Source organism: Gouania willdenowi, chromosome 7 (genome assembly GCF_900634775.1).
Source record: "Gouania willdenowi chromosome 7, fGouWil2.1, whole genome shotgun sequence".
NCBI lineage: Eukaryota > Metazoa > Chordata > Actinopteri > Blenniiformes > Gobiesocidae > Gouania > Gouania willdenowi.
Genome location: NC_041050.1, coordinates 6,377,454 through 6,402,871, shown reverse-complemented (window position 1 = coordinate 6,402,871; position 25,418 = coordinate 6,377,454). Strand labels below are relative to the sequence as shown.

Sequence of the window (25,418 nt, the reverse complement as noted above, 5' to 3'; positions counted from 1 at the left end):
GTGGAATGTAAAATCTTCCTGGGACCGGCTTCAAGCTAAAAATCAAACATCCTCTTTTCAAAACAAAAGCATCTCTCTTCTTAACTTCCATTATCACTTTTGTAAATAGGGCTCTTGTTTTGAAGTTAACCGTAAGTTTAGTCAGTTGCACAATGACGGGTCTCAGAAAATCTAACAAATGACAACATGAAATGTGTATACGTGAGTTTTATTGATGAAATGAGCACATGTTGGTCATTTTTTCACTTTAAATGTTTTCATAACTTTCAAAGGAGGAGAATCAACAGATGTTTAGCCTCAGTGTGATTCAGGTTTTTGTCGTTGTAGGTTCGAAATGCATCTTGGGAAACTTGAAAGTATACTTCAGTGGGAACAGTCCATCCTAATCACACTAATAGTACATAGTAGACAGTATGTACTCATTGTGTGTAGTACGTTAGTATGCATTTTTGAACACAGCCCATGCGTTAACTCTTGTCTTTGTGTTCCCAGTTCTTCCTCCCAGTGATGCCAGTGTCTCACTATTTAACTGAGTGTGTGGACACAGAATGACGGCTGGGTCACTGTGAATGTTACGCCCTGTTTTTCTTTGGATTTGGGGTTTTTGTTGGTTTTGATCATTAAGCAGTGACTATTATTACGCTACACCTGCCTGCTGCCTCTATCTATTCATTCAACATGGTGTGACACCTGGACATAAATGGGATTTTTCCTGACATTTCTAGTAAAAAAATAAAATGATTATTGTTCTTTTTCAAATTAAAAATACCACACACAATCCCAAACAACTGTATTCTATACTTTCAATTTTTCAAATATAAATCTAGTTCAAATTAAATGCATTATAATAATATCTGAGCTGACACACTAATACTGGCTCCTCTGTATTTGTTACCCAGTATAACTGGCTGAGTGGATGATTACCTACACCTGGGTCCTGGACTAAATGGAACATCTCTCTGCACCTATAGACTATTGAAGAGCGGTCACAACACTTTTAGGGACTCTTTTATTAATTATGTGAGTTTGGAGTTTAGTTGTGTAAAGCTTCTGCCTGTTTTTCTACTTTCAGACGGTAAGCATCTTCTGTTTTTCTGTTAACCATGTGTTGGATTTAAGGCTGGCCGATATATTGAGTTTTGTATTTTGGGATATAGAATATCACCTTTATTGATATATATATATATATATTTTTTTTTTCTAGCTTATTTTGTATCAAAATACTTGTTTTAGGAGTCGCTGTTTTCACTACTTGTCAGAACAGCACGATAAGAAAAGTTGGGTGGATTTCTCAGTGTGTCTTAACCCAGACCTTCCTTTAAACAAGCCACACTACAGAACGCACTCACACGTGCTGTCCCACATAAGAGAAAAAGCCAAAAGTGGCACATATTGTGCAGCTGTGTGGCATTTTGCATCAGACTTCATTTGAATATAAATTATCAAGATTTATATCGTATATCGCCAATTTGCGAAAAAAGATCTGTATGAGTTTTGATCCATATTGCCCAGCCCTAGGTGAATTATGTTTCCTACGTTATGGTTTGTAAATTTTTTTTCTCTAGCTGATTCGTTGGTTTATTTGATAATATAATGTTAACATGTATTGTTTGAAATGGATCTTGGTTTGTTTTTGCTTTATCCATGTAAGTGCCCATCTCTGGCCTCTACAACAATACACTTTAATGGGCATTCAACAGACTTGGTGTTTGACATTATTTTGTTTACGACTTTAGGCAGAAATTGGTGTTAAGTCTCTCTTATTCGTAATATAAACATGATTAAAAAAATATTTAAAGAATAAAGTGCTTCATTTCTGTTTTGAGGTTTGTTTGCGCTTCGACGTTTGTTAGTGCTTAATTCCTGCTAAGAGGTTGGTTTGTGCTTCAGGGTTTGTGCTTCGTTTCTGCTTCTGGGTTCGTTTGTGCTTTGGGGTTCGTTTGTGCTTCATTTCTGCTCGGAAGTTCCTTTGTGCTTCGGGGTTTGTTTATGCTTCGTTTGTGCTTTGGGGTTCGTTTGCGCTTTTCTGCTTCTGGGTTCGTTTGTGGTTCATGCTTCGTTTCTGCTTCATGGTTTGTTTGTGCTTCAGGGTTCATTTGTTTGTGCTTTGAGGTTTGTTCGGGCTTCGTTTGTGCTTTGGGGTTCGTTTCTGCTTCGAGGTTCGTTAGTGCTTTTCTGCTTCTGGGTTTGTTTGTGGTACCACGTTAGGCTTTGGAGGGATTTTAATACACTCAAACACAAAAAATTTGTAGTATGAAAATTGGGTCACGACACAAAAGGTTGGGAACTTCTGCCAAGATTGCAGTGAAAGTAAATCATGTGACCTCCACTGAAGGCCACAGACCTTGTACTACATCTGAATACCTTCATCCATCAGACTCAGGTCTGTTTACTAGGCCACAAAAGACAAGGTTGGTTGATGTGAGTCGTCCAAAGTGTAAAATCATCAAAGCAAATCCAAAGCTTTGCATCAGAGATGTTGGTTCAGTTTGTGGCTACAACTGTATGAGGCTTGTTCCTGTCCCATAACAGCTGAGGAGAATGGATTTAATGGGAAATCTGCTGTGTGCCAGTGGAGCGTAAGCCTCTTACCAGCTGTTTGTGTGTTTCTGTGCATCTGTGGGGGTGAAGCATCACACACACACACACACATTTAAAACCTTTAATTTACTTCTCCCTCTTTTCTAATTGTCCCTTTTTGTATCTCTAAATGCAGACATGTTGTTTTTCTTCTTGTTTGTCGGTCGCTGCACAGACTTCAAATCACTATCAGCAGCGACTTTGTGAAAGAGATAAGACTTGCAACTCATTCAAGAGCAACAGCTGTAATGAAAAGTGACGCAGCGACTGAAAGTGTGTTAGAGATGATAATGTTTCTACAAACATGTTTAGACGTCCTGATGGAGAATCACAGGATTCTGGCTTTTCATTCTGTGAATTGCTTGATTATGTTTGTCGGCTACTTTCTAAATGTCTGTTTGCCATCTGGTGCTGAGCTCAGTGTGTGCTGTAGGTTTTTTTGAGGCTCTATAATGTAGAGACAACACTTTGGTGGCTGCCAATGGAAATGACAGAACAAAATAATATTTTCATTTACATGTGATAAAACAAGCTTTTTTTTTTTCCAATCAAATTCTTACAAAAACCCAATTTCTGAAGTATGAAATGATCACACTCTGATATCAATTAAGCTGAAGTGCATCATTGGAGATAACTATCTGTTTCAGCCTTAATTTTGTATTCATATCAACAGCAAATTGCTCATATTTTCACTGGTGTTTGTTTATCTGTTAGCAGACAAACAACTGATTCAGACAGAATTATAACCTACTGCCATGGAACGTTCCATAAAATGCTGGAGGGGATTCAGGTTAATATAGTGATTCTGGGTCAGTTTCAAAAATTCATATCTGGGTTTGTAATCAAAGGAGAAAAATATAGCAGGTAAAAATCACAGGAACTACAACGAAGAAAATACAGAAAAGATTAAGAGCTGAAAAATCAACTCTACACAGAGTTAACTTAGTTAAAACACTAAATGGAAGCATGCCAATGAACTTTTATTCTTTCTACAGAAATGGCACTTTACTGATTACTTAACCACAACTTTGTCCCTTCTTTTCTTCTCATCCTTGTGCTCTTTAATCTTCCTTGTGTTTATACCTGTCAGCCTTGGTACGCTGCTGTTTATTCATCACTGGAAATCATCCCAGTTTACACTTTTTTCATAACCAATGAAAAACAAAGAAGTTCATGTAATCAGACTGTAGCTGAAACAACTTTAGATGTTGAACTTTCTTTTTCTTTCACTCACTTTATTCTCTTTGTATAAAATTGTTGAATCCCAATTTATTACATTGGACTCCACTGGTCTTCTCTATCCAGAGTTTATGAGGAACTGGAAACTTTCCTGCAGCCAGAAATGGGCAAAACACATCAAAGCTGAAACATATAGACTGATAAAAGGGATGACAGTGTTCCAGGTTTTCTATGAAAAACCTCATTTTGGGAAGGGATCAAAGACTTGTGTGATTTACGATTCTTTTATTATTAGTGCTTTTCTATATTTGCAAAGCGCAATGTTCTGCTTTTGTGTCGAGAAATGTACAAAGTTTCTAAAAGTTGCTGGGTGTCTGAAATCATCAACGAGGCTTATTTGAATGAAATGGAATTGACTTTATCCCCAAAATGTGAAGAAACATGAGCGCTCAGCGAGTGCCAAGTATTCTCTTTTTGCCAGATATTCACAGTTATCTGGATCAGTGATTCTGATCATGGTACCATGATCATTCACACTTTAAATTTAATAACCACAGTAGGTCCAAATGTATCAGCACCTCCTTTTGTTATTGAAAAATTGCAATAAAATGCGCAATCTGGATCCGATTCAAGTGAAACTTAGACTGTTTGAAATCTCATACTAACGTTCGGCTCATACTAAGTCTGATGTCAAAATGAGTATGTAGTGCCTTCAAATTCGATAGTATTGAAAAACTGAGCATGCAAGAAATACCCTGATCTATACTATATGGGGACATTTTGTATGCACAGTGGGCACACTAGTCATACTCAACCATCCCATGATGCATTGCGAGCAGAATGTAAAACCGTCCTGGGACCGGCTTTAAGCAAAATAATAATCATTAAACATAACATACAAATTAATGAAAATATCTGATTAAGGCTCTTCTTCAGAACTACTGTCAGAGAGTCTCTGTACTTCTGTGGCTCAGTTCTCCTCTGGTTGTGAACGTCGAGCCACCACTGAGGGAAAAAAAGCTCTATCAACTCAATTTCCTCCAAAACTCTCATTCTTCTTCCTTGCCACACTTGCCTCTCTCCTCTCCCTCCCACTTCTCTCAGCGACTGAGCCCAGATTCAGATTTATGGTGCAGCCCCAGTGGCTGATGGCCTCGGTCCAGTCCGCAAAAGTGATTTGTTCTGAGATTACAGACTCGGATGCCAGAGAGAGAGAAGCATTAATGATGCTATGGGTGATTTGTCAGGGTGTGGGTCTGTCTTTGTGTGCAAGGATGTCCTTTTGGGACGAGGAGACAGGAAAGTTCAGTCGGTCGCATCTGAGCACGGCAGAAAAAGAGTTTAATTGTGACTTTTAAATGCATATTCAGAGGTCTTCATGTACATGAACTGGGTGCTTTATTTGATGTTGCTGAATCGCAGTTTTTTTTACTTCATTTTTACGGCCTGAGGAGACATCCAAGGACAATTGGCAGGGAGAGACTTTTGGACCTTCAGCCATATGTGGCCTGTGCTGGCACTGTGAGATAGTTGGACTTAATTACCTGTCAAACAAAGTGTTGTTATTATTCCTGCAGAGTGTCACACTGTGGACACGTCGCGCTAACCTCTCACCTTTCTCTGCCAAAATCAATTATGTATTATTAAACTCATTAACTCTTTTCATCCTGACATTTGCTACTTTGCAATGATGCCACTTTGTAAGCAACATTATTTGGTAACACTTTAATTGAAGTTTTATTACATAAGGCTGACATTATTATGACATGACACCTGTCATTAGCATGAATAAGGTGTCATGAAGTGATGATTCTGACCCTAACCTTGCCAGAGCCAGGCCCCTAGAATAAACTCCTCACAATATCCCTACCTAGCCCAGATACCCCTTGAAACCCCAAAGCCTTATTTTCATTTTCACTTAGAGGGGGGGTAGAAGGTGTTCCGGTGGCCCGTGCCCATTCAATTTCTATCCCTACCTAACCCCAAAAAAGGCCAACATAGCTCCAAATGTCAGCTTTATGTATAAAACTTCAAGTAAAGTGTTACCCAACATTATTGATATTGATTCTTTTTATTAGAATCAAAGAGTTGGAGGGCAGAGAGGAAATAGCTTCAATGTGAAAGGAAGAAGGAAAGCACTCTGTGACCAAATGCTTCAAGATGACACAAGAGCACATTAACTGTTGCTGTAGCAACCACCTCCAAACATAAAGAAAAGTGGAACTCTTTGATAATATTCTCATCAGATCTCCCACCTTCTTGTTGCCAACGTCTGGCAGGAAAAATAATGTGGATTAAATTCAACTTTATTTGTATAGCGCAATTTACAACAAAGTCATCTCAATGCGCTTATCAAAAATATAAAATTCATAATAAGAAAGAAAAAAACCCAACAAGAGCCACATGAACAAGCATTTAGTGACAGTGGGAAGAAACAATTCTCTTTTAACAGGAAGAAATCTCCAGGAGAACCAGGTTCAGAGGTGGCAGCCATCTGCGTCGACTGGTTGAGGTTAGTGGACAGAAGGACCAACAGAACAGGATAGAGAGATGGAAGTGTCCCAGATTAGTTGAGCCATGAACCACAGATCAGGAACTGCCATCATCAGCTTCACGACACCTGAAACAGAGCAGAGAGAGAAGGACGAGGAGAAGACACTGACTGCAGAAAAACATGATACATTATTATCAAGTCAGCCTGTCTTGGCCTTGGGCCTCACTCCCAGTGGCTTAGTCAATACTTATTATAAAGGTGACAAATCTCTTCCCGTTTATTGGTAAACTAACAGCGACTCCAAGGACTGTAAATGCGACCGTTTATAGCCGAACCCATGGCCGCTCTAGCAGTTAGGTTATGTTATCATTCAGTCCTGTTTATGCGAACTGTAAATCAGAACCAGCGACATCACAATTAAAATCTCTTCCTGTTTATTGAACCAGTAAATGCAACCGTTTATAGACGAGCTCATGTCCGCTCTAGCGGTTAGATTATGTTGTGATTCTGTCAGGGTTCAATGAAAGCAGGTACACGTATGTGACATAAAGAGACGTGTCCTTCAACTAAAAATGTCTTAAGAAGGCACACAGTGACCAATATTCAGCACCTTGACTCTTGTAAAGGTGCATCCTAAACATCTCTGACTCTAATGCCAGCGGGTCAGGTATAATGTATTCAGGAATGACGAAGCCACCTGCAGTCAGTGTGTGAGGAGGTTTGATCAGGTGAACAGACACTTATCATCACAACTCACAGCACAGACTGTCTCAAACATGGCCAGAATTTTCAATCACAGTAGAGCGGTGTTGCACTTTGAAGACACGATGGAGTGGCTCTACTTTCAAGTGCAACTTCATTGGTATAAGAAGCGAAATCCTGGTTTGGTTTATTCATAGAGTTTGTTCATCATTACCAACATTCCAAAATTTTGGAAATCCATTTAAGCGTTACATTAATATCAGTGATATCAACCATAGTTAAGCTCTACTAATGCTCAGATTTGAAGTGCATGTACTCTATTTAGGTTTACTAGTGCTCGAGTACACTTTACTAGTGAAACAAAAAGTAATGCTACTCAAGCAATATACTGTATGCTATACTCTTGCCATTGGCTTTCAAATATAGTACAACCAATCAGGGAGCTGGATTTGGTAATAATCCCTCCTACTTAATTTGCATTAGGTCTACTAGCACTACTGGTGAATCTTTTGGCTTTACGAGTACTACTAATACAACTAGTGAGATTTTGAGTGTACTAGTAGTACGAGTAAACAATTTTTGTTCTACTAGTAAATCTTCTACTATTTTGTGTCACTAGTCGTACTAGTTGACTTAAAACATGATACTTGTTAAAACTCAAAGTTTTAATAGTACTAGTACTTTACACTCGGGCTACACCAAATGAAAATTCTTGTCCAAAATTGAAAACGAAAAAAACAAATGGCCAAAAACCGAAACGCCGAAAGAAATTATTTTGCCAATTATTAGTCCCCTGCATTTATGGCTCTGAATCATGTACTATTCTCACAAAAATTAAAACATTAAAATTGTATATATTAATGATTCAAAAACACGTAACTACAGTGTCGACGTGATACAGAAACATAAAACACACTTATGTCCTCCGTCTCAAACTCTGCTCAGAAAACATTTTAGGGCTCAGATGTATTTAAATACAGCCGCTACGTGAGTCCACGGACAAGTTGTTCCGTTTCCAGACAAGCGCGCATGCTAACCGCGGTGTTTGCTTCTGTCTTTATAACATCCTGTTTCGGTCGGTTCGGTTAGAGAAGTGTTTCCCAAATTTTCCGCGACTAGAATTTCAGTGCATCACTAGTCAAGAGATGTACTAGTAGACGACAGCTGGCCACAAGTAAATAAATGCTTGTCTCATGTCTTGGACTTGTATTTTATTTTGAAAGAAACTTTTTTTGACAGGCATGCTGTGAAATGCATGTTACACAGGAAAATATATAGATCTGTTTGTTTGTTTTTTAAAGATTATATGTGTTTTCAACAGCTAATTTTTAAAAACAAAGTTTGGTTGGTTGAATTCTTAAAAAAAAAAAAACGTGGGTCACAATTTGGGAACTTTACTTTAAAAAAGTGCTTCATTAAATTTGACGGATGTCGACAAAGTCTTCTCTCCTGGATATAACGTACACTTCACATGGACGTTCTTGCCTTTGACCATAATTAATTTAAAGTAGTGTTTGTATCTCCACCTTAAAATGCCAACTTTTCATCGGACTTCTCCACGCTCGCCATCTCTGCTGATTCATCAAATCTGTAGTGGTTGTGTGTATGGCGTGTGTAAAAACACTGGTTCTGATTGGCTACTGTGAAACATGACACCGCCTTAGCCAATCATAATCGCTCACCTTGTTTTTAACCCAAGTCCTCACTACAGCTGCGTATGAAGCCTGGGGTGCTTTCAGATAACAGTTTATTCAATCAATGCATGTAACGTTCAATAACGTTAACGGCGTTGTAACGGTGTAAAAAGTCATTAGTTAAATCACCCCATAATTGAAAGAAAAGAAAAAAAACGCTGTTACTTTAAACATTCCAAACACTGTTAATGACTGTCACAAAATGTGGGTTCCAGGGTGAAACAGGTTGAGAACCCCTGCTTTACAGTGCTGTTTACTGTTATTGTCATTTAGTGTGTTTTTCCGTCATTTTTTGTGTTTCTGGATGTATTTTGTGCTTTTTGTTTGGGGGCCGCCCAAAATTAGATGGAGGGCCACATGTGGGCCCCGCGCCACCAGTTGATTAGATGTTTAATGACTCAGACTATGTTCACAACTTATTGTTATCATCCATTCTGAGGAAACCTAAACTTATCAAACCGGATGTGAAGGGAAACTGTGACTTCTGCTTAATTCTGCCTCTGCTTCATCACCTCATCTGTGATGCGTCCATTATCGGACCTGGTGACGGTGAGGACTGAGGGCGGGACTGGACCATCGTCTGTTCTCATAGAGGAGGAGGAGGAGGAGAGACGGACACACTGACACTGACACTATACAGACCAGTGGGTGCGTGCGTGCACACAGGAAGGAAGAGCTCAGAGTAGAGCAGCTACAGACCGTCCGTCCTACTGCAACATGTCAGCGTCTCCAGCGTCAGTGGAGGATGTTTCTAGGACTGAACAAACCAACACACATGAACGTAGAGACCGCAACAACTCCGGTAGGTCTGGAACACATGAATACCTCCGCGTGCGTGCGTGCGTGCGTGCGTGGGACAGTTAACAGCTACACAATCTTCCTCTTGTGCAACATTAGTGTGAAATGATGTATTTCCATAACCTTTTCCCTTAACTTTTTTTTTTTAAATTATTCATTTATTTATTTATCTATTTATTTATTCATTTGTGACAAAACAAAGCACATTGAGTTTATGAATCAACTACTACGGACATGATTGTGTCTTTAGTTGATTCTTTAGCTGAAGACAAAAAGAAAGCGAAATGGAGGAAGAAAAATGAGGTTTTAACTTCAGACATATGTGTATATTTTTGAACATATGGACACACACACACACACACACACACACACACAGTGAGATTACATAAAACCCATGCTCTCTGCTATATATACAACTGCCTCTAAGGTATATGTTCTTATGTTACATAAATGGAAATATGCTCAAATAATGTACAATAGCTTTCCTTGATTAGATATTTGGAATTGTGCTTTGTAGGGGTGTCCTGATCTGTTATTGATATCGGATATCGATCCGATATCAGCCAGAAAACAAATGTCGGATTTTATCGGACTGCATCTAAAATCTCAGATATCATAACGATAGCGTTTATTTTTTCTTTATTTTATTCAATTGTAGAATACTGTAGGTATTATGTTGAAGGATAAAATTTATGTAACCAATTGGTTTATAATAAATGGGTCAGTTTTTGTCATACCTATACTGCGGATGTGTCACAAAATGTCCGTGCGACCAGATTACATACAAAGTCAATGGATAGATGCGTTCAGATGCGAAATCTTTCCTGTGCGGTCCGATCCGCGCTCCCAATTTTTCATATTCGCACATTTGCAAGAGTTGAAAATATTGAACTCCTGCGACTGTTTCGCCTGACGAAAGCCAATCACTGGACTGGACTAGGAAGGATTAGGCGTGGAGGAGAATCAGTGAGGAGGTGGGAGTAGCAGATAAAAGTTCTCTGTAGTTTTCATCTTTTGAAAGCGGCACCGAGCTAGGATAGCATTAGCTGCTAATCACACCGGCTTTTTTCACTGGTGGTTTATGTTTGAGAGGAGAAAAAGGAGCGTAGCGCCTTGCTTCAGCGGGCAGTGAAACTCACCGAGTTGGATGTGTCGCTGGTGGGCGAGGCTTCGCTTTAAACGCCCATATGAAGCAAATGGGACTTTTTTTTTTTTTTTTATCCTGCGGAACGTTTCGTGCGGCAGATGAGCCCGGTGCCACACTACAAAGTAATAAAAGTATTTGTGATTTGTACTGTTATCGTGTCGGATCAATATCGGTATCGGCCAATACTCAAGGCTGCAATATTGGTATCGGATCGGAAGTGAAAAAGTTGTCCCTTGTGCTTTGGGTCGACGATTTATTTATTTTAGACACCTCTTGATAACAGCCACACTTTAATTGTGCCATAAGTACAACACAGGGATATTTACCGTAGCATAGAAATACTGACGATCTCACATTTATAAAGATTTACCTGGACAGAGTAGATGTATCATACAAACTTATTATTTTTGACTGTATGTTGTTGGAATTGTGCTAATATTTGATAACATTTTCTAAACTAGGACTTGTTTTTTAATGTTGGTAACTATCTTACCGAGACTTTTTTATTTTTAACGTGACGCAACAAAGAGAAAACCCGATTGAATGGTTACTCAGCTGTGTTTAGCCTACTGTATAAATAGATGGTAAAACACTTCAGACAATAAATGAGCAGCATTAGGCTTTTTGTATAGCTTTTCTTGCCAATAATTAAAAACATTCTTATATTTATTCCTGACCTTTTTCTATTAGGGAGTCATACACTGGATTGTTAGTGCACGGTTCCTTCTTCCTGCGTCCCGCTGTGCTGTATCACAGCTACTTATTCCAGAGTTTGTTTTTTTTGTTTAATTTCTATCAAATTTGCAGACATTTTGCTTTGGTATATTCATCACTTTTCCTGTTTTTTGGTGCTGTTAGTTTGGATGCAGTGCATGCATGTGGCTTAAGTTGTGTGAAGTCCTTCAAGGTTTCAGAGCTGATTGCTGTAGGATGAATCTCATCTGCAGTGCTTTCCTGTCTCCACCCCTCCTTTCCACTTTTCAACTGTTTTTCTGTGCAGCTCATGAATTTTGAGTTTTACTGAACCGTCACTGTGAATACAAATGGACTTTTTTAAAATGCATGAATTAGTATAACAAGCAGAGGCGGAGTTTGAGATTCTTGCCAGAGGGTGCAAAGATAAAAATGGAATTAAATATATAGACCGTCTCGAGATTTGCACCAACCTCAATGTGTATGAAATAACAAAAAAAACAAAAATTATTAATAACGTAATAATTGATGATGATGTTGACTACAAAAATTTGTATGCTTATCAAATACACCAACATATCACAAATATCATATATCGTTTTAAAGCTTAGCATTTTCTGTTTCAAACCATTCTAAAACACAACTTTTTGTCAAACTTGGAACAAAAATGGCAACATAAACAAGCCAGCACTCGTCTTACTGAATGCTTATATATTCCATCAAAAGTGGCCCCAAAATATTCCTAAGGCATTAAAAAAATCCATTGAATCTCAGTATTTAGTCCAAAACAGTAAAACTGCTGTAAAAATGTTTAATGTAACATCTTATTTACAAGAAGAAAGCAGCTCAGCCCTGATTCTTCTTACTTTTCTTTTTTTTTTGTGACTGTTTCAATAAAAATCCTTATTTTTAGATTAATGTTGTAGATTCATGCTTTATTTTTGCTGCTGTACCATAACATGAACTTTTGGGTGCAGTGTCGCTTCACAGAGGAAGAACCAAGTCACATGACTCGAGCGCCCAAAATAAACTTGTATTTTTCAAAAGAACAACAAATGAATTCACATATTTTGTACAGTCACTGTGTTTTATGGCATTTATTAAAATATTTGTATATTATGTACATTATTCTATACACCAGTGTTTCTCAAATGGGGGTACGTGTACCCCTTGGGGTATGCAATGGCACTACAGGGGGTACTTGAGTGAGAGAGAGTGGAAAATTACCAAATAAAGTGTCAGTCTTTGTTCCACCCCAGGCGTGAGATGACCGTAAATGATAAAAACTATAGAAATAAATGTATTCAGGAGGCACTAAATCAGTGTTTTTCAATCTTGGGGTCGCCTGGAGTCTAAATGGGGTCAACTGAAATTTCAGAAAAATTAAAATACTCTTTTGAAATATTTTAATTATCATTCTTTTTTATTATTATTATTTTAAAAACACAATCGTAAACAACTGTATTTCTATACTTTTACTTTGTGAAATATAAATCTAGTTCAACTAAAATGCAGTAAAAAATAATAATTATCTGAGCTCAAACATGATCAAAAACTAATTCTCAAAAAAAAAAATGCCGTCTTTGGAGTCACCAGAAATTCTTTATCAAAATGGGGTCACGATCCAAAAATGGTTGGGAACCACTGCACTAAATACTATTTCTTTCCACTTATTTACTAAATGAGATTTTTTTTTTTTTAAATGTATGTTATCACTCATTCATTCCATCATTATGCTTTATAGTTGTTTTTAAGTCGTTTTTTAAGCAAAATGTTGTAGTTGGACTAAGGGGGTATTTGCATTCAGAAGCGAAAGTTTGAGAACCACTGCTGTACACTATATCAACATCTGTATCATAATTCATGGTGAATAAGTGCATCTGTCTGCTTAAGTCCATCCACAGGCTCAGTGCACACCCATGGCTCTGCCAGCTCTGGGCATCCAAAGGATCATCCGTGGTAATGGCACTAACGTGGGCAGCGTCATTTCCCTGCAGTGCCCGGCCAAACACAAACTGATTGGCAGCGATCTAACGTGCATAATGGGCCCCAACAGCCCACACTGGGTTGGAGAGACCTACTGTAAACGTAAGTAAACATAAAAATTGTCACCATGGAGAGAATTGCCAAAAATAAAATCTCATTAAGTCTAATTGTTATACTGTGCTTATATTGTTGTGTGTTTGTGTGGAGAGTAAATGCTCCCGCTTCTGGAAGAAATGCAAATGCAGCAGATCTCCCCATGAACAGTTTGTCAGCTCATTATCCTGAGAAGTTGGGACTATATATGAATCTATTACAGGCATTGTGATGAATGACGATTGCCCATTGTATTGTTCGGCATCCAATAATTATTCTTTAAGTTGTGTGAGCGAGCAGACATTTGAGAGGAAATCTGTTGGTGCTTTTGGGGAAAAAAAACCTCCACTAAATAATTGTTTTATTGCAAATACAGGAGAACAGCAATGAGTTTTAGAGCTGGAGTGTTTTTAGTGTCAAATGTAAGAGGGGATTTTAATGATTTATCCAAAACGATAATCTTTAAACAGAAAGGTAATTATGTTTGGGAAGCGATTTGAGCATAAATCTGATATCAGTGATACTAACCATAGCTAAGCATCTATAGGGGGGAAATAAAGGAGACGGCTTTTTGGGACCCATCCCTAAAGTCAGCACGTTGTTCTATGAATCTGTGATTTAAATTAGAGTGCCCAACAACAGACAGAAAAAGTGGTTAAAAAAAAGTGTTCAAAGTGTTAATATTGGCTTAAAAGTGTCAGAAATGGGGGGGGAGAAGGGTTTAAAAGTAGAAGCAATTGGTTTAAATTGGCCAAGAATGGGTAAGACAAATTGTGAATGTGGTTAAATTGGCAAAAATAAGCCTGAAATATGGTGGAAAGGGTTTGCAGTGCTGAAAATGTGTTGGAAGTGGAAAAAATTTGCAGAAAAGGCATTGAAATTTGATGGAGAAGTGACAGAAATGGGAATATTGTAGCAAAAATGCATTAAAAGGAGCAAAAATATGCCAAGAAAAAGTTATGAAAATGGGTTAAAATATGGCAAGTTTGGTGTACTGTAGTTGCAGAAAAAGGGTAAAAAATAAGCAAAAATGGGTTCAAATTGTTTGGAAAATATTCCTAGTTTCTTGAAGGTACTTGGCGACCCCCTCCCAGTGTCTCGCGGCCCCAAATGGGGTCCTGACCCCAATGTTGAGAACCCCTGTGCTAGTGCACGAGTACAATTTAGTAATGAAACAAAACCTGCTACTGATTAGCATAGTATCCACGTAATAATTTATAGGAGTAAATAATAGTTTTCATTTTTTCAGACAACTTTGATCTCCTGACATGCAAACGTCACTAGTAAAGTTTACTTACAGAAATTTAGTTTACTAGTGCGCATGTTTTCTCAAAACGTAAAGGTGCAGTCCGCAACTCTCAGAGCTCTCTCTCCCCCTCCCTCCCTGCTGCTCTCTTGCCCTGCCTCCAAACTTTCCAAAGTCCCTCCCTCAGAGGAGCTAATAAGCTAATGTTAGCCAGACAGCAACATCACAGTAATATAACATGCTCTGTTAAATTGCAGTGCTTCTCTCTCTCTCAATGTGCACACACCTCAGTAGCAACAACACAGTGTCACTTACAGCAGCGCACACGGCGGCTGCTGCGCGCACATAAACAACACATGCACTACAGAGTTCTAGTGTAACAATTACAAATCAAACATAATGTAAATCAAGCAGCAGTAATTACCTTTCAAGCAGAAAAATCACCAATTCCATCTTCTACTCCTCCAGACCATACACTGTGAAAAAGATGGCGCTACAGCCCGGAAAAGGGGCGGGACAGTCCATCAAACACAATTCTGGTTCTTTTTGCTCGGTCGCGGTGCATTCTGGCAATCTGCCAAAGGCTGCAGGAGCAGCAGGGGGCGGGACTCAATGAGGCTGTTTTTTTTCACACAAACTACTAGTTTGACGTAAAGCTGTTCTTACATAGTGACAGCTTTAGCAAATATGACAAAAAGTCACTTTTATAAAAGTTGCAGACAGCACCTTTAAGCACTAGTAAAGCTTAACTATGGTTGATGTAACTGAAAATAAATGTTTGCTCAAATAGCTTTCCATATTAATGATGTCCAGGCAAGTTGTAAACAGCCTAAATGACTGGTATTCCTATTGTCCCTCTGGGCATTAATGGTTGAAAAAGCTCCAGTCTTTAGCCAAATCAAAGCATGCTGTATCTATTACATGGTGTGACAGGGTTTCTGATGAAGAAGTGTTACAGTGCACATTTTATAGCATGATGGATGAAGTTGTCTGACATGCTGAGTGCATGATATGGAAATGAAGTAAATAAATCAGTGGACGACGCTCATCTTTGGTCCCCCCCCCCCGCAGCGCTCACCCCCTACGGGGACTATGGCTTCAGAGTGGCTGTCCTGGCGTCCATTGTGAGCTTAGCCATCATCTTCCTCATGTCTGTAGCCTTCATCACCTGCTGCTTACTGGATTGTATCAAAGAAGACAACCAAAAAGAGCAAGAGAGGTGGGTGACCAAATCACATATGTAGATTTTAATTAAACTAAGAAGTGAGAGATTGATTCCAAGTGTCATGAGCAAAATTTCATTCTGGAGTCATTTTGTCTTTTCCCAGATAGGAAAGGAAACACCTATCAGCTGTCATACTTCGCTTGTCAATGTTTTGTGGTTGGTTGATTTTTGTTAAGTCCCAACTCTCACACAGTAAAGGCCAAAAAAAATGTAATTACATTATCAATATTCATGCCAGCATTTCAGATAATGACCAATCTGAGCATTAATGCAGGAAAGAACAAAGGGTTTCTGTGTGTTTTTGTTTTCATTGCATATTTTCTCTCATGTTGTGCATGTTTTGTCATTGCTTTATGTTTTTTAGAGTCATTTGTTGTATTTTACATCTCGCAAAATTAGACTGAGCGCCACTATGGGCGACAGAAAAGGAAATAGGAGCAATAGACAAAGTACCGCAAGGAAACGATGAAAGAAAAGGGATGTGGCATTTTGTGTGTTTTTGGAGCCATTTTGTGGTTTTTTTTTTTTTTTATGACATTTTGTATATTTCTCTGTTATTGTGTTATTTGTGTTGTGATACTGTGTGTTTTGGAATCCAGTTTTGCATTTACTTTGGGGCCCACACAAAACTAGAGGCTGCCAGTTGTCAATGTCTGATCTAGATAAGATGCTACTTTATGAGTTCACAAAGTTTCTTCTTGCTGTTGTCAAACTTTTTTGGGGGGGTTTCAAATTTTTTTAAGTTTAAAAAAAAAAAAAAAAACCCCACTGTGTAAGGAATGTTAATATATTTGCCCCATTGCAATAAGATATATGTATAGTTTATTCTTCTAGCATTAAACCTCAATAGTTTTTTTAATCCCCTCAAAAAGTCATAATATGGATCAGATAGAGATGTATGAATTCTAGTTTTTAACTGAGATTGTGATCAGTCTTCTGGTGTCACTAAATATGATGTGCATTAAATGAATTCAGTCAAATATTGATTGAATTTGTCTGACAGAGAGACAGAGATGTGGCTCAGGGAGGAACAGGAACCGCAAAGGTCTCGATACGTGAATAAAGGCCGAAATAACAACAACAACGCTCATGAGAAGATGCTAAACCTGCAGGACAGTCACAAGCCTTCCCTGTGCAGGTGAGATATGTTGAAATGTCAAGCTGAGGATATAGAATACATATAAATAAATGAATAAATATTTTTCCTTCACAGATGTCAGCAGTCTGATATCGGTGCTCCTTTGTGTAACTCTGGCCAAAGTCCTTTAGTTTCTTCTCTCCCTGGAAACGACTACAATCAGCCTCTGATGGCAGATCAAAGCCAGGCTCGTGGACCTTCTCAGGGATCTGAGACTCTGTTCTCCACTCAGACTTTGAGTCCAGGCTGGATTCAGACCTCCAGAGGGTGCAGTTTGGTTCAGCAGTATGAAAGACAGCAGACGAACCTGCCTGGAGGGACTCAGTCAGTGGAATATGAACCAAACATAAGGAACATAAACATCAACAAAAACATAAACCCCAAAGAATTTTCAATCCGAGTCATATCTGTGTGAGGACACAGGGGATACGCACAGAGGAGGACTAGACTGATGTCAGGTGTGAACAATGATTGGAGGAGTGACCAACTTATGTGATGGTGATGATGTGCCTTTTCCATCTATACTGACACACTGCCCTCTGTTGGACCAAAGGAGATCATACACTTTGGAGAGCTCTCGTGGTGACACTCTGTGATAAACATTGGATATTGAGATTATTTCAAGTAAATAATCTTTGAGCGAGACCAACTGAAAAACTGTACATTTTATGAAATGTAAATAAATGAAATTGCCAATAGAAAATAAGTGAGTTATATAATATTTTCAGTAACTTTTCTTCTTCTTTTTCTTTTTGAAATTGTACTCAAGTACAAGTAGCCTATACATAAAATACTCAAGTAGAAGTAAAATGTAGCTAAAATAAATAGTACTTAAAGTAAAAGTTACTAGTTACTTTCACTCCCCATGTTTATTTTTGGTAATAAATCTTGCCACTGTTCCCTTACATACAGTAAACATCTCATGTAGGAACTTAAAGTTCCAATTGTGCAAGATTTGGTGTCTTCCTTTTTATTTATTTTCCTCAAAGGCATCTGTTATAAAATAAACGGTTTGTCAAAATGTACAATTCTTTTTTTGAATAAAATAACACCAATGAATTCAATTCAAAATTAAAAAAAAAAAAAAATATATATATATCAGTCTCTAAGTACAGTATAGTAGCTACATTGATGAACTATAAAACTAAGAAAATAACCAGCATTCAATGTTGTTTTGGCTTGGTGCATTATGTTTAATCTGATTGGTCGCCTATGATGTGATGCATTAAGTTGTTTTCAAGTCATTTAATTTTTTTTTTTAGTTTCACGATGTCTGTTGATCATTTTAAAACAAAAAATAATCATTTAATCAGTAATGATTGGGTGTAGAAATGTAACAAATTACTTTAGTTCTAAAGTACAAGTAAAATTACTGATCTAAAAATAAAAGTACCTATAAAATTAACTCCGTTACAGTAATGTAAGTACTTGTAATCCATTATTTCACCTCTGTTTTTAGCATTACATTAAAGCTACTGGTGACATTTTTATAGCATAGTCTGGGACTCATTGAGCAATAAATCAGAGGTATTCATACCAAAAAAATTGGGAAATTTACTAACAAGGAAATGTTGAAGATTAAAATTGTTGGTCACAAGTTTGTTTTTGACTCCATCATAAACAGTCACATGAAAGAGGTTTTGCACATTGCATTGTGGGATTGGCAATGCCGTAGAATGTTCTAAGTTACATTTCTGGTATTTAAGAAGTGTTTTTGTTTCTTTTTTGTTTGTTTTTTTTTTACCGTTGTGTCTTATGTTTATTCACCAGACAGGAAGAACAGTGATTACTGTAGTTTTTGTTCTGCGTGGTTTAATGGTGTTTCCTGTGATATGACGTCAATCTACACAACCTTAAATTCCCGCCATACTCTGGTGTTTCTGTAGAAGCCAAAAAACCAACAACCGACATTGTTTTGGCACAACTTTCTATTTGTGTGAAAACAGCAGAAATGTCACTTTGACAGTTTGTTTTGGGGTCACACTGGAAAAAACAACTTTTGGAGGAAATACAGGTCAAATTTAAAAAATGTTTGTTAACAAACTCAGATGCTTCAAAATAGAAGATGTTGAAAACAGGACAAACCAACAAACAAATACATAGATGAGGCCAGTTATTATATTGTGCATTTAAATTGAAAAAAAGGTTAATTTAGTAAAACAAATGGATGTCACGGTTTAAAATAAGTGTTTCATTTGCACTTCTCCAGTCACCAAACTATTGTTAGGTTTAAAACAACAGCAGCAGGTCAACAACATTTGATAATATGTTTAGGTATGAAGCAATATTGACCCAAAGATTGTTCTAACAAAACAAATTAACAACAAACTACAAAGTAAAAAATTATGAAAAAAAACATGAAACATTTTGGAAGTAATTCAGTTGAAGATATCTTAGCGTCTCCAAATACAAAAATTCTATTCAAATCCACAATATTTGCAAAGCTCTGTTTTCCAGTTCTTATATCACATGACGGCGGTCATTTTTTTTATTATCTCAAATTGTTGAAAGAACTCTCAATTTTTCCAAAATCTGGCAAATTTTTCCAAAATCATTCCACGAAATTTCACCAAATTCCCATAATCAGGGAAATTTAAGTAAAGATCCTGCAGGGACTGATATACTCACGTGCAGACCTTTTCCAAAAAATTAGAATATCATAGAAAAGTTGTTTAATTTCCATAATTCCATTCAAAAAGTTAAACTTTCATAGATTATAGATTCAAGGCCCACAATTTAAACGATTTCAAGTATTTATTTGTTTATTTTTACATAATTTGGGCTTCCAGCTCATAAAACCCACGAAAACAGGAATTCAAAAAATTAGAATATGTGACGAAATCACCATTTACTTTTCAGTTTTTTCAGAAAAAAAAAAAGAGGAAAAGAAGGACTGGACTGTTGGCCAGTGGTCCATTGTTCTCTTTTCTGATGAAGGAAAGGAATCAAAGTCCAAGGTTTTGGAGGAAGACGGGTGAGGAACAGAACCCAAGCTGCTTGAGGTCCAGTGTGAAATATCCACAGTCAGTCATGATTTGGGGTGCAATGTCCTCAAGCAGCTTGGGTTCCATTCCTCACTTCATCATGTATTTATCATGTGTATATCATTTATACGTGGAAGTGCAAACCAGAGCACATTAATGTTGAATTTGCACCTATAATCTATGGCCCATTTAAGATGAAACTGGTCCGTTTTGGCCCCTGAACTAAAATGAGTTTGACACCCCTGGTACTGTATATCACATGATCTAACCATGTGAAAGGGTGTTGTCAATATAATCAATCAACTTTATTTTTGTCCCCAATAGGGGCGATTCGGAGTGCAAAGATGTGGGGAGCATAAAAGACATATAAGTCACAATAAAACACAAGAATAATGTGGTTTCAGAAGTTTAAAATAATCTGAATGACATTTTATATTTGATTTTTATATGATGTGGTTTCTTGCTAAGGTTTTAAATTGATATGAAGCTGAAAAACCAAACATAGCACTTAGAAATGGCTGTAATTGAATGTCAGATTTAAATGTATAATCCTGTTGATCAGGGTTGCTCTGGTGCCTCAGAGTCAGGACCCCTTCAATGACTAGATGAGCCTTCAAAGCCCTACTGCCCTTTGTTCTTCAGACCCACTGCTGCATAGTCTGATGAACCGCTTGACCCCAAGCAGAAGAAAACGGGCCCCAGGGGTGTGTGAGGCTCTTCCATTCATCATCACATTGCATTCACAGCTCAGGCTTTGTGGGTCAGGTGTGCATGTGCACAGCAGCTTCCTCTGCATTCCTGTGAACAGTCAGGGATGAAACCACAGGGTCAAAGGCAGAGAAGTGGGTCAAACACAGACTCACAATCTATACATGATCACATACTAATGTTTTATCTTATTCATGATCACTCTGAAGAGATGAGCTCTTTTTTTTTGTCATAAAAGAAGCAGTTTTTAAAATCAGAAATATTAAGATGATCCACACATTTTTCCATTGTTTATTCCATCAATCAAATTCAAGGCTTGTATTTCATGCTTCACCCATTATTATCATCTCATGTCCTTGTGTCTTGTGTTTTCTGTCCATGGATAATAACACAGTAAGATGTGGCGGAAGGTCAGAAAAGATGCTTTAATTTCCTGTGCAGAGGGTGTTGAAAAAAAAAACTGCTCTGCATATAATATTAAACACATGCACCACTGCACACATGATGTTTATTCATCAAAGTAAATTAAAGATGAAGATCATTTTTAGAAAATGTTGTGTTTGTAGTGATTATCAGGAACAACTATACTGTTTATCTAAAAAAAAATAAGAAAATAACGTTTTTTGCAGTTTTTACAGCCTTTACAATTGTCACGCCCTCTGGCTCGGAAGCCAGGTAGTGCAGTCTCTGTTCTCTCTAGGTGGGTGGCAGCTTGGCAGGTGGATTGTCTACCAATCAGCTGATGAAGTGCACCTGGGTCTGATCTTCTCCACTGAATAAAGCTTCACTCTGGACTTCAGTTCCTCGTCGGACTGTAAAGCTGAATCGTCAGTGTCTGACCTCAAAAATCAGTCTGTTTGTAGATCTGTTGCCAAAGCTTACCTTTATCTTTATTTTCTCAGTTGGAACTCTGCACACTCTGGCCTCCAAACCCTCCTCTACCCTCTGTGGACAAGACAGGACAAACTCCGGATTTTCTTCCCCTCTGCACCCCTGCAAACTCCCTGGATCCCTACACCCGGACTTCCGCAGCTTCACCACTCACCCTCCATCACCCCGTCAGCAATCCACCTGCCACTGACATTTGCCGGACTTCCTTTCCCTCATACTCTGCTGCACCCCAGTTAAGCTTTTTATTCAGTTGGTACTTTTCGCTCATTGAAGTTGTTTTTTGTTAGGATATTTTTGTGTAGTATAGCATTTGTTTTGTTTCTGGTTGTTTTTGTATTTTGGCTGGTTGTTTATTAAAACTTATTGTATGCAATTTGAAGTCGTGTCTTGTTGACCTGCACCTGAGTCTCACCATTCGTAACAACAATCAACTTCAATTATGGAAATTACATACATTTCTCTACAGTTTTGCACTGGAATTATTCACACTGATTGTAAAAATACTTGAGTTAAATAACATGCTATAGGGGTTAGATATGGTAAGAAATGGTAAATGGACTTGATTTATATAGCGCTTTATCACTCTCACATTCACACACCAGTGGGACAGGACTGCCATGCAAGGCGCTAGTCGACCACTGGGAGCAACTTAGGGTTCAGTGTCTTGCCCAAGGACACTTCGACACATAGTCAGGTACTGGGATCGAACCCCCAACCTCTCGATCAGAAGACGACCCACGACCACCTGATCCACGGTCGCTCAGGTGATATTTATTTTTTAGTTGTCTGTTTACCACTGCATACTACAGCTGTTTTTCTGCACTGATAGAAATGTCATGTTTCTTGATGAAACACTAGAGGGCGCTGTTTCCCACTGAGTGCATTTTAACATTGATGCTTAATATTAATGGTTCTGTTATACACGTGACAATCACAAGTAGGAAATAGACCTCGTTATTTATTTATTAATGGTATTTAAAATAATTAAAAGAGTGAGTTTAACCTAATATATAATAGGGCATTAAGTGCTCTTCACTTAACTGTTTAAAGAGATCCTCCACTGTTTTACAAGTTTGGTTTAAAATCTTCCAAATGTACTTATTAGAAGATCTGTGCTTAAGAAAATGTCTAATTAAGCACCATAATATTCTTTTTATTGTATTTTAAATATAGTCTCTAGAGGGCAGGGAATGGATGGGCAACTTTTTATCATGGAGAGGCCACAAAATGTGATTGTCTGATCCAATCTGAGCAGTAATAGAGGAAAAAAGTGATTTGTAATTTTTTGTTGTCTTTTTGTGTGGTTTTTATTTGTGTTGTGTGAGTTTTTAGTCATCTTATGTGTTCTGGGAGTTATTTTGTCTATTTGAATGTCAGTTTGGTAATTTTTTGTGCGTTTATCCGTCATTATGTGTGTTTTAAGGTTATTTTGTGTGTCTTTGAAGTCATTTTTGTGTATTTTCACAATCTTTTGTGTATTTTTGTTATAACGTTGTGTATGATTGTTGACATTTTGTGCATTTTGTTGTGTTTTTAGGAGTATTTGTGTATCATGTCCTTCATATTCCTTCTAACTTCGTTGAATTACAATTTTTTAGGAATTACTGTTTTGGAGGCCACTTAACCATTTAACCATTTAGTTAACTCTTAAACATCCTGTTTTAAAATGATTTACATCCACTTCTAATAGCCACTCCACATTGCAGAGTGTTATAGAGGTAACTGCTGATGTAATATCTCAGTTTAAGGAAGATTATTCACTTCTGAAATAATTTTGTCACGTCACAAATAACAGCAACAACAAGTGTTAGAAGGAGAGAGGACAGGGAGGTTCTAAGGGTTCAAAGGGAGATGGAAGTGTCACTAAAGTAAGTGTTTGGTCTGAATTCAAGCATCTACAATCCAATGAGAGCTCTATTATTAGGTTTGCTTCACAGGAACCACAAACCCTCCACTGGCCATTAGCATCCTCATACCCCCATTGAGCCGATCTGTTAAACTCCACAACTGAGACACCACCAGAAAAGAAGCAACCAGAGACAGCCATTATGTATAAATACACATCAGAGTACAGATCTGCACTGAGTAGAGCTGAGCGTGTCATCAATCTGGCCCTCAGCTCTGCTGGCTGTTGCCACGGTTACCACTGATGGTTGTGGAGGAGGAAAAGAAAGACAATTGTGATGTTTCATTTGTCGCCTGAAAGGTGCTTTATGAACGTCACGTAGAAGATACTGTTGATATGGACATGAAAAACACACAGATATCAAGTTGATGATTAAATAGAACAGTGTTTTTATGTGGTTGCTTTTCTAAATCCCTGGGATAAAGATAAAGAATGAGCTAGGCCCTAATTAGGGTTTTAGAACAGAAACATTGATCAAACTGTGTAATTAAGGCCTTCACTAACAACAGTATTTCTGCTGGAGCTGTTGATTTACCAGCAGCAAAACCTAACACTACATCCATCCATACCTATAGCACCCAATTTCCATTGAAGGAGATAGCGACAAAAGACGGCATTGTATTGTACATCCAAACCAATAAATAATTAAATCACAACTTATTAAAAGGTGGGAAAATTTATTTTGAGACAAGAAGATATCGCGATATTAAAACTTCCTGATGGTATGGGTGGTATCCTGAGGGGGGTCGATCTACTCCACACCAAACTGTTTTTTAGGAAGAAAAAACACAAATTTATGCTGAAAACAAATGTATTTTGGTATAAAGTATTTCAATTTGCCATATTTTCTTGTAAAAACGTAATAGTGACTGCCATCTATGGGTTGAAACCCCGTTTTTACAATCAAATATTGCTATTGGCTAAGAATGGTGGTTTTGGTGGCTTCTTACGTCACTAACCACTGTTGGCCCCGCCCCTCCTTTGAAAACTAGCACCTGTGGTCTCTGCAATATTAGGCGAGTATTGGTTGAATTGAGAGAACTGTGAAGAGAGCGGTATAGTGAGTGTAGAGTAGCTAGTTAACATAGCATAGATTGTTCTTTAGATATTTTGTAGTATAGACTGGGCGTGGCTACTGGAGCAGTTCGGACACGCCCATAATCAAGGTATTGTTTGAATTTTCTGCATAATCAGCCAAAACTTTGGGATTTAGTTTCTGTTTAAAGTCAAATAAAAGTGTGGTTATTTTTCCAGCTGTAATTATTATTATTTTTTTGGCCTTTTTTCCTTTCTGAATCGAGTCAATATCACAAATACATTATTGTCTATCGTATCGTATGGTAAACTCACTTATATACATCATACGTGCTGACATAATCACAAGCACACACACCCAGTGATCAACAGTGTTTAACTAAAAATATACTCAGGAAGGCCATAATTTGGTCAGGAATAAACTCTATGTCATGTAGCTAAAAGCAGCTAACCTGCTCTATCAAAGAAGAATTACAAAAACACTCGAATTAGGATTTTTTTTTTTTTAACTAAACGCTGGGACAAGAAAAAGCCAAGATGGTGCACATTTTTTTTTTTTTGAATGCAACCAAGTATAGTGAAATTATGCCATTCATACAATTGAATAAAGATGGTAAATAATAATACTAAAATCCAATAAAACACAACAATTAAAATGGTGGAACAATAGAGGGGAGAAAACTAAACATTAGTAAGATAAAGGTGTAAGAAAAGATCTATTCAGCGATATATTTCACCACCCGATTATCGTATCGATCCAAAAAATATCCAAATAAAACATTTTTCTTCAGATTTTTTAGCAGAAAAATAAATTTAATTGTGTCATGTGCATAGCACGTAAACGTGAACCACATCAGACCTTTATTTTCCTAAAACATACTGGACACTTATTATAGATGTGTGTGGTTACTTTTTTTTC

The 25,418-nt window shown here is 37.6% G+C and overlaps 1 protein-coding gene across 1 annotated transcript; it reads left to right on the top strand.

The window, feature by feature from the left end:
* The first annotated feature begins 9,275 nt into the window (after window positions 1-9,275).
* Window positions 9,276-17,681, top strand: susd3 (sushi domain containing 3). Its single transcript, XM_028454192.1, has 5 exons — window positions 9,276-9,451; window positions 13,181-13,375; window positions 15,684-15,831; window positions 16,841-16,975; window positions 17,051-17,681. The coding sequence occupies exons 1-5, from the start codon at window positions 9,367-9,369 to the stop codon at window positions 17,388-17,390; spliced, it is 903 nt and encodes a 300-aa protein (XP_028309993.1). The 5' UTR covers window positions 9,276-9,366; the 3' UTR covers window positions 17,391-17,681.
* Window positions 17,682-25,418: the final 7,737 nt, after the last annotated feature.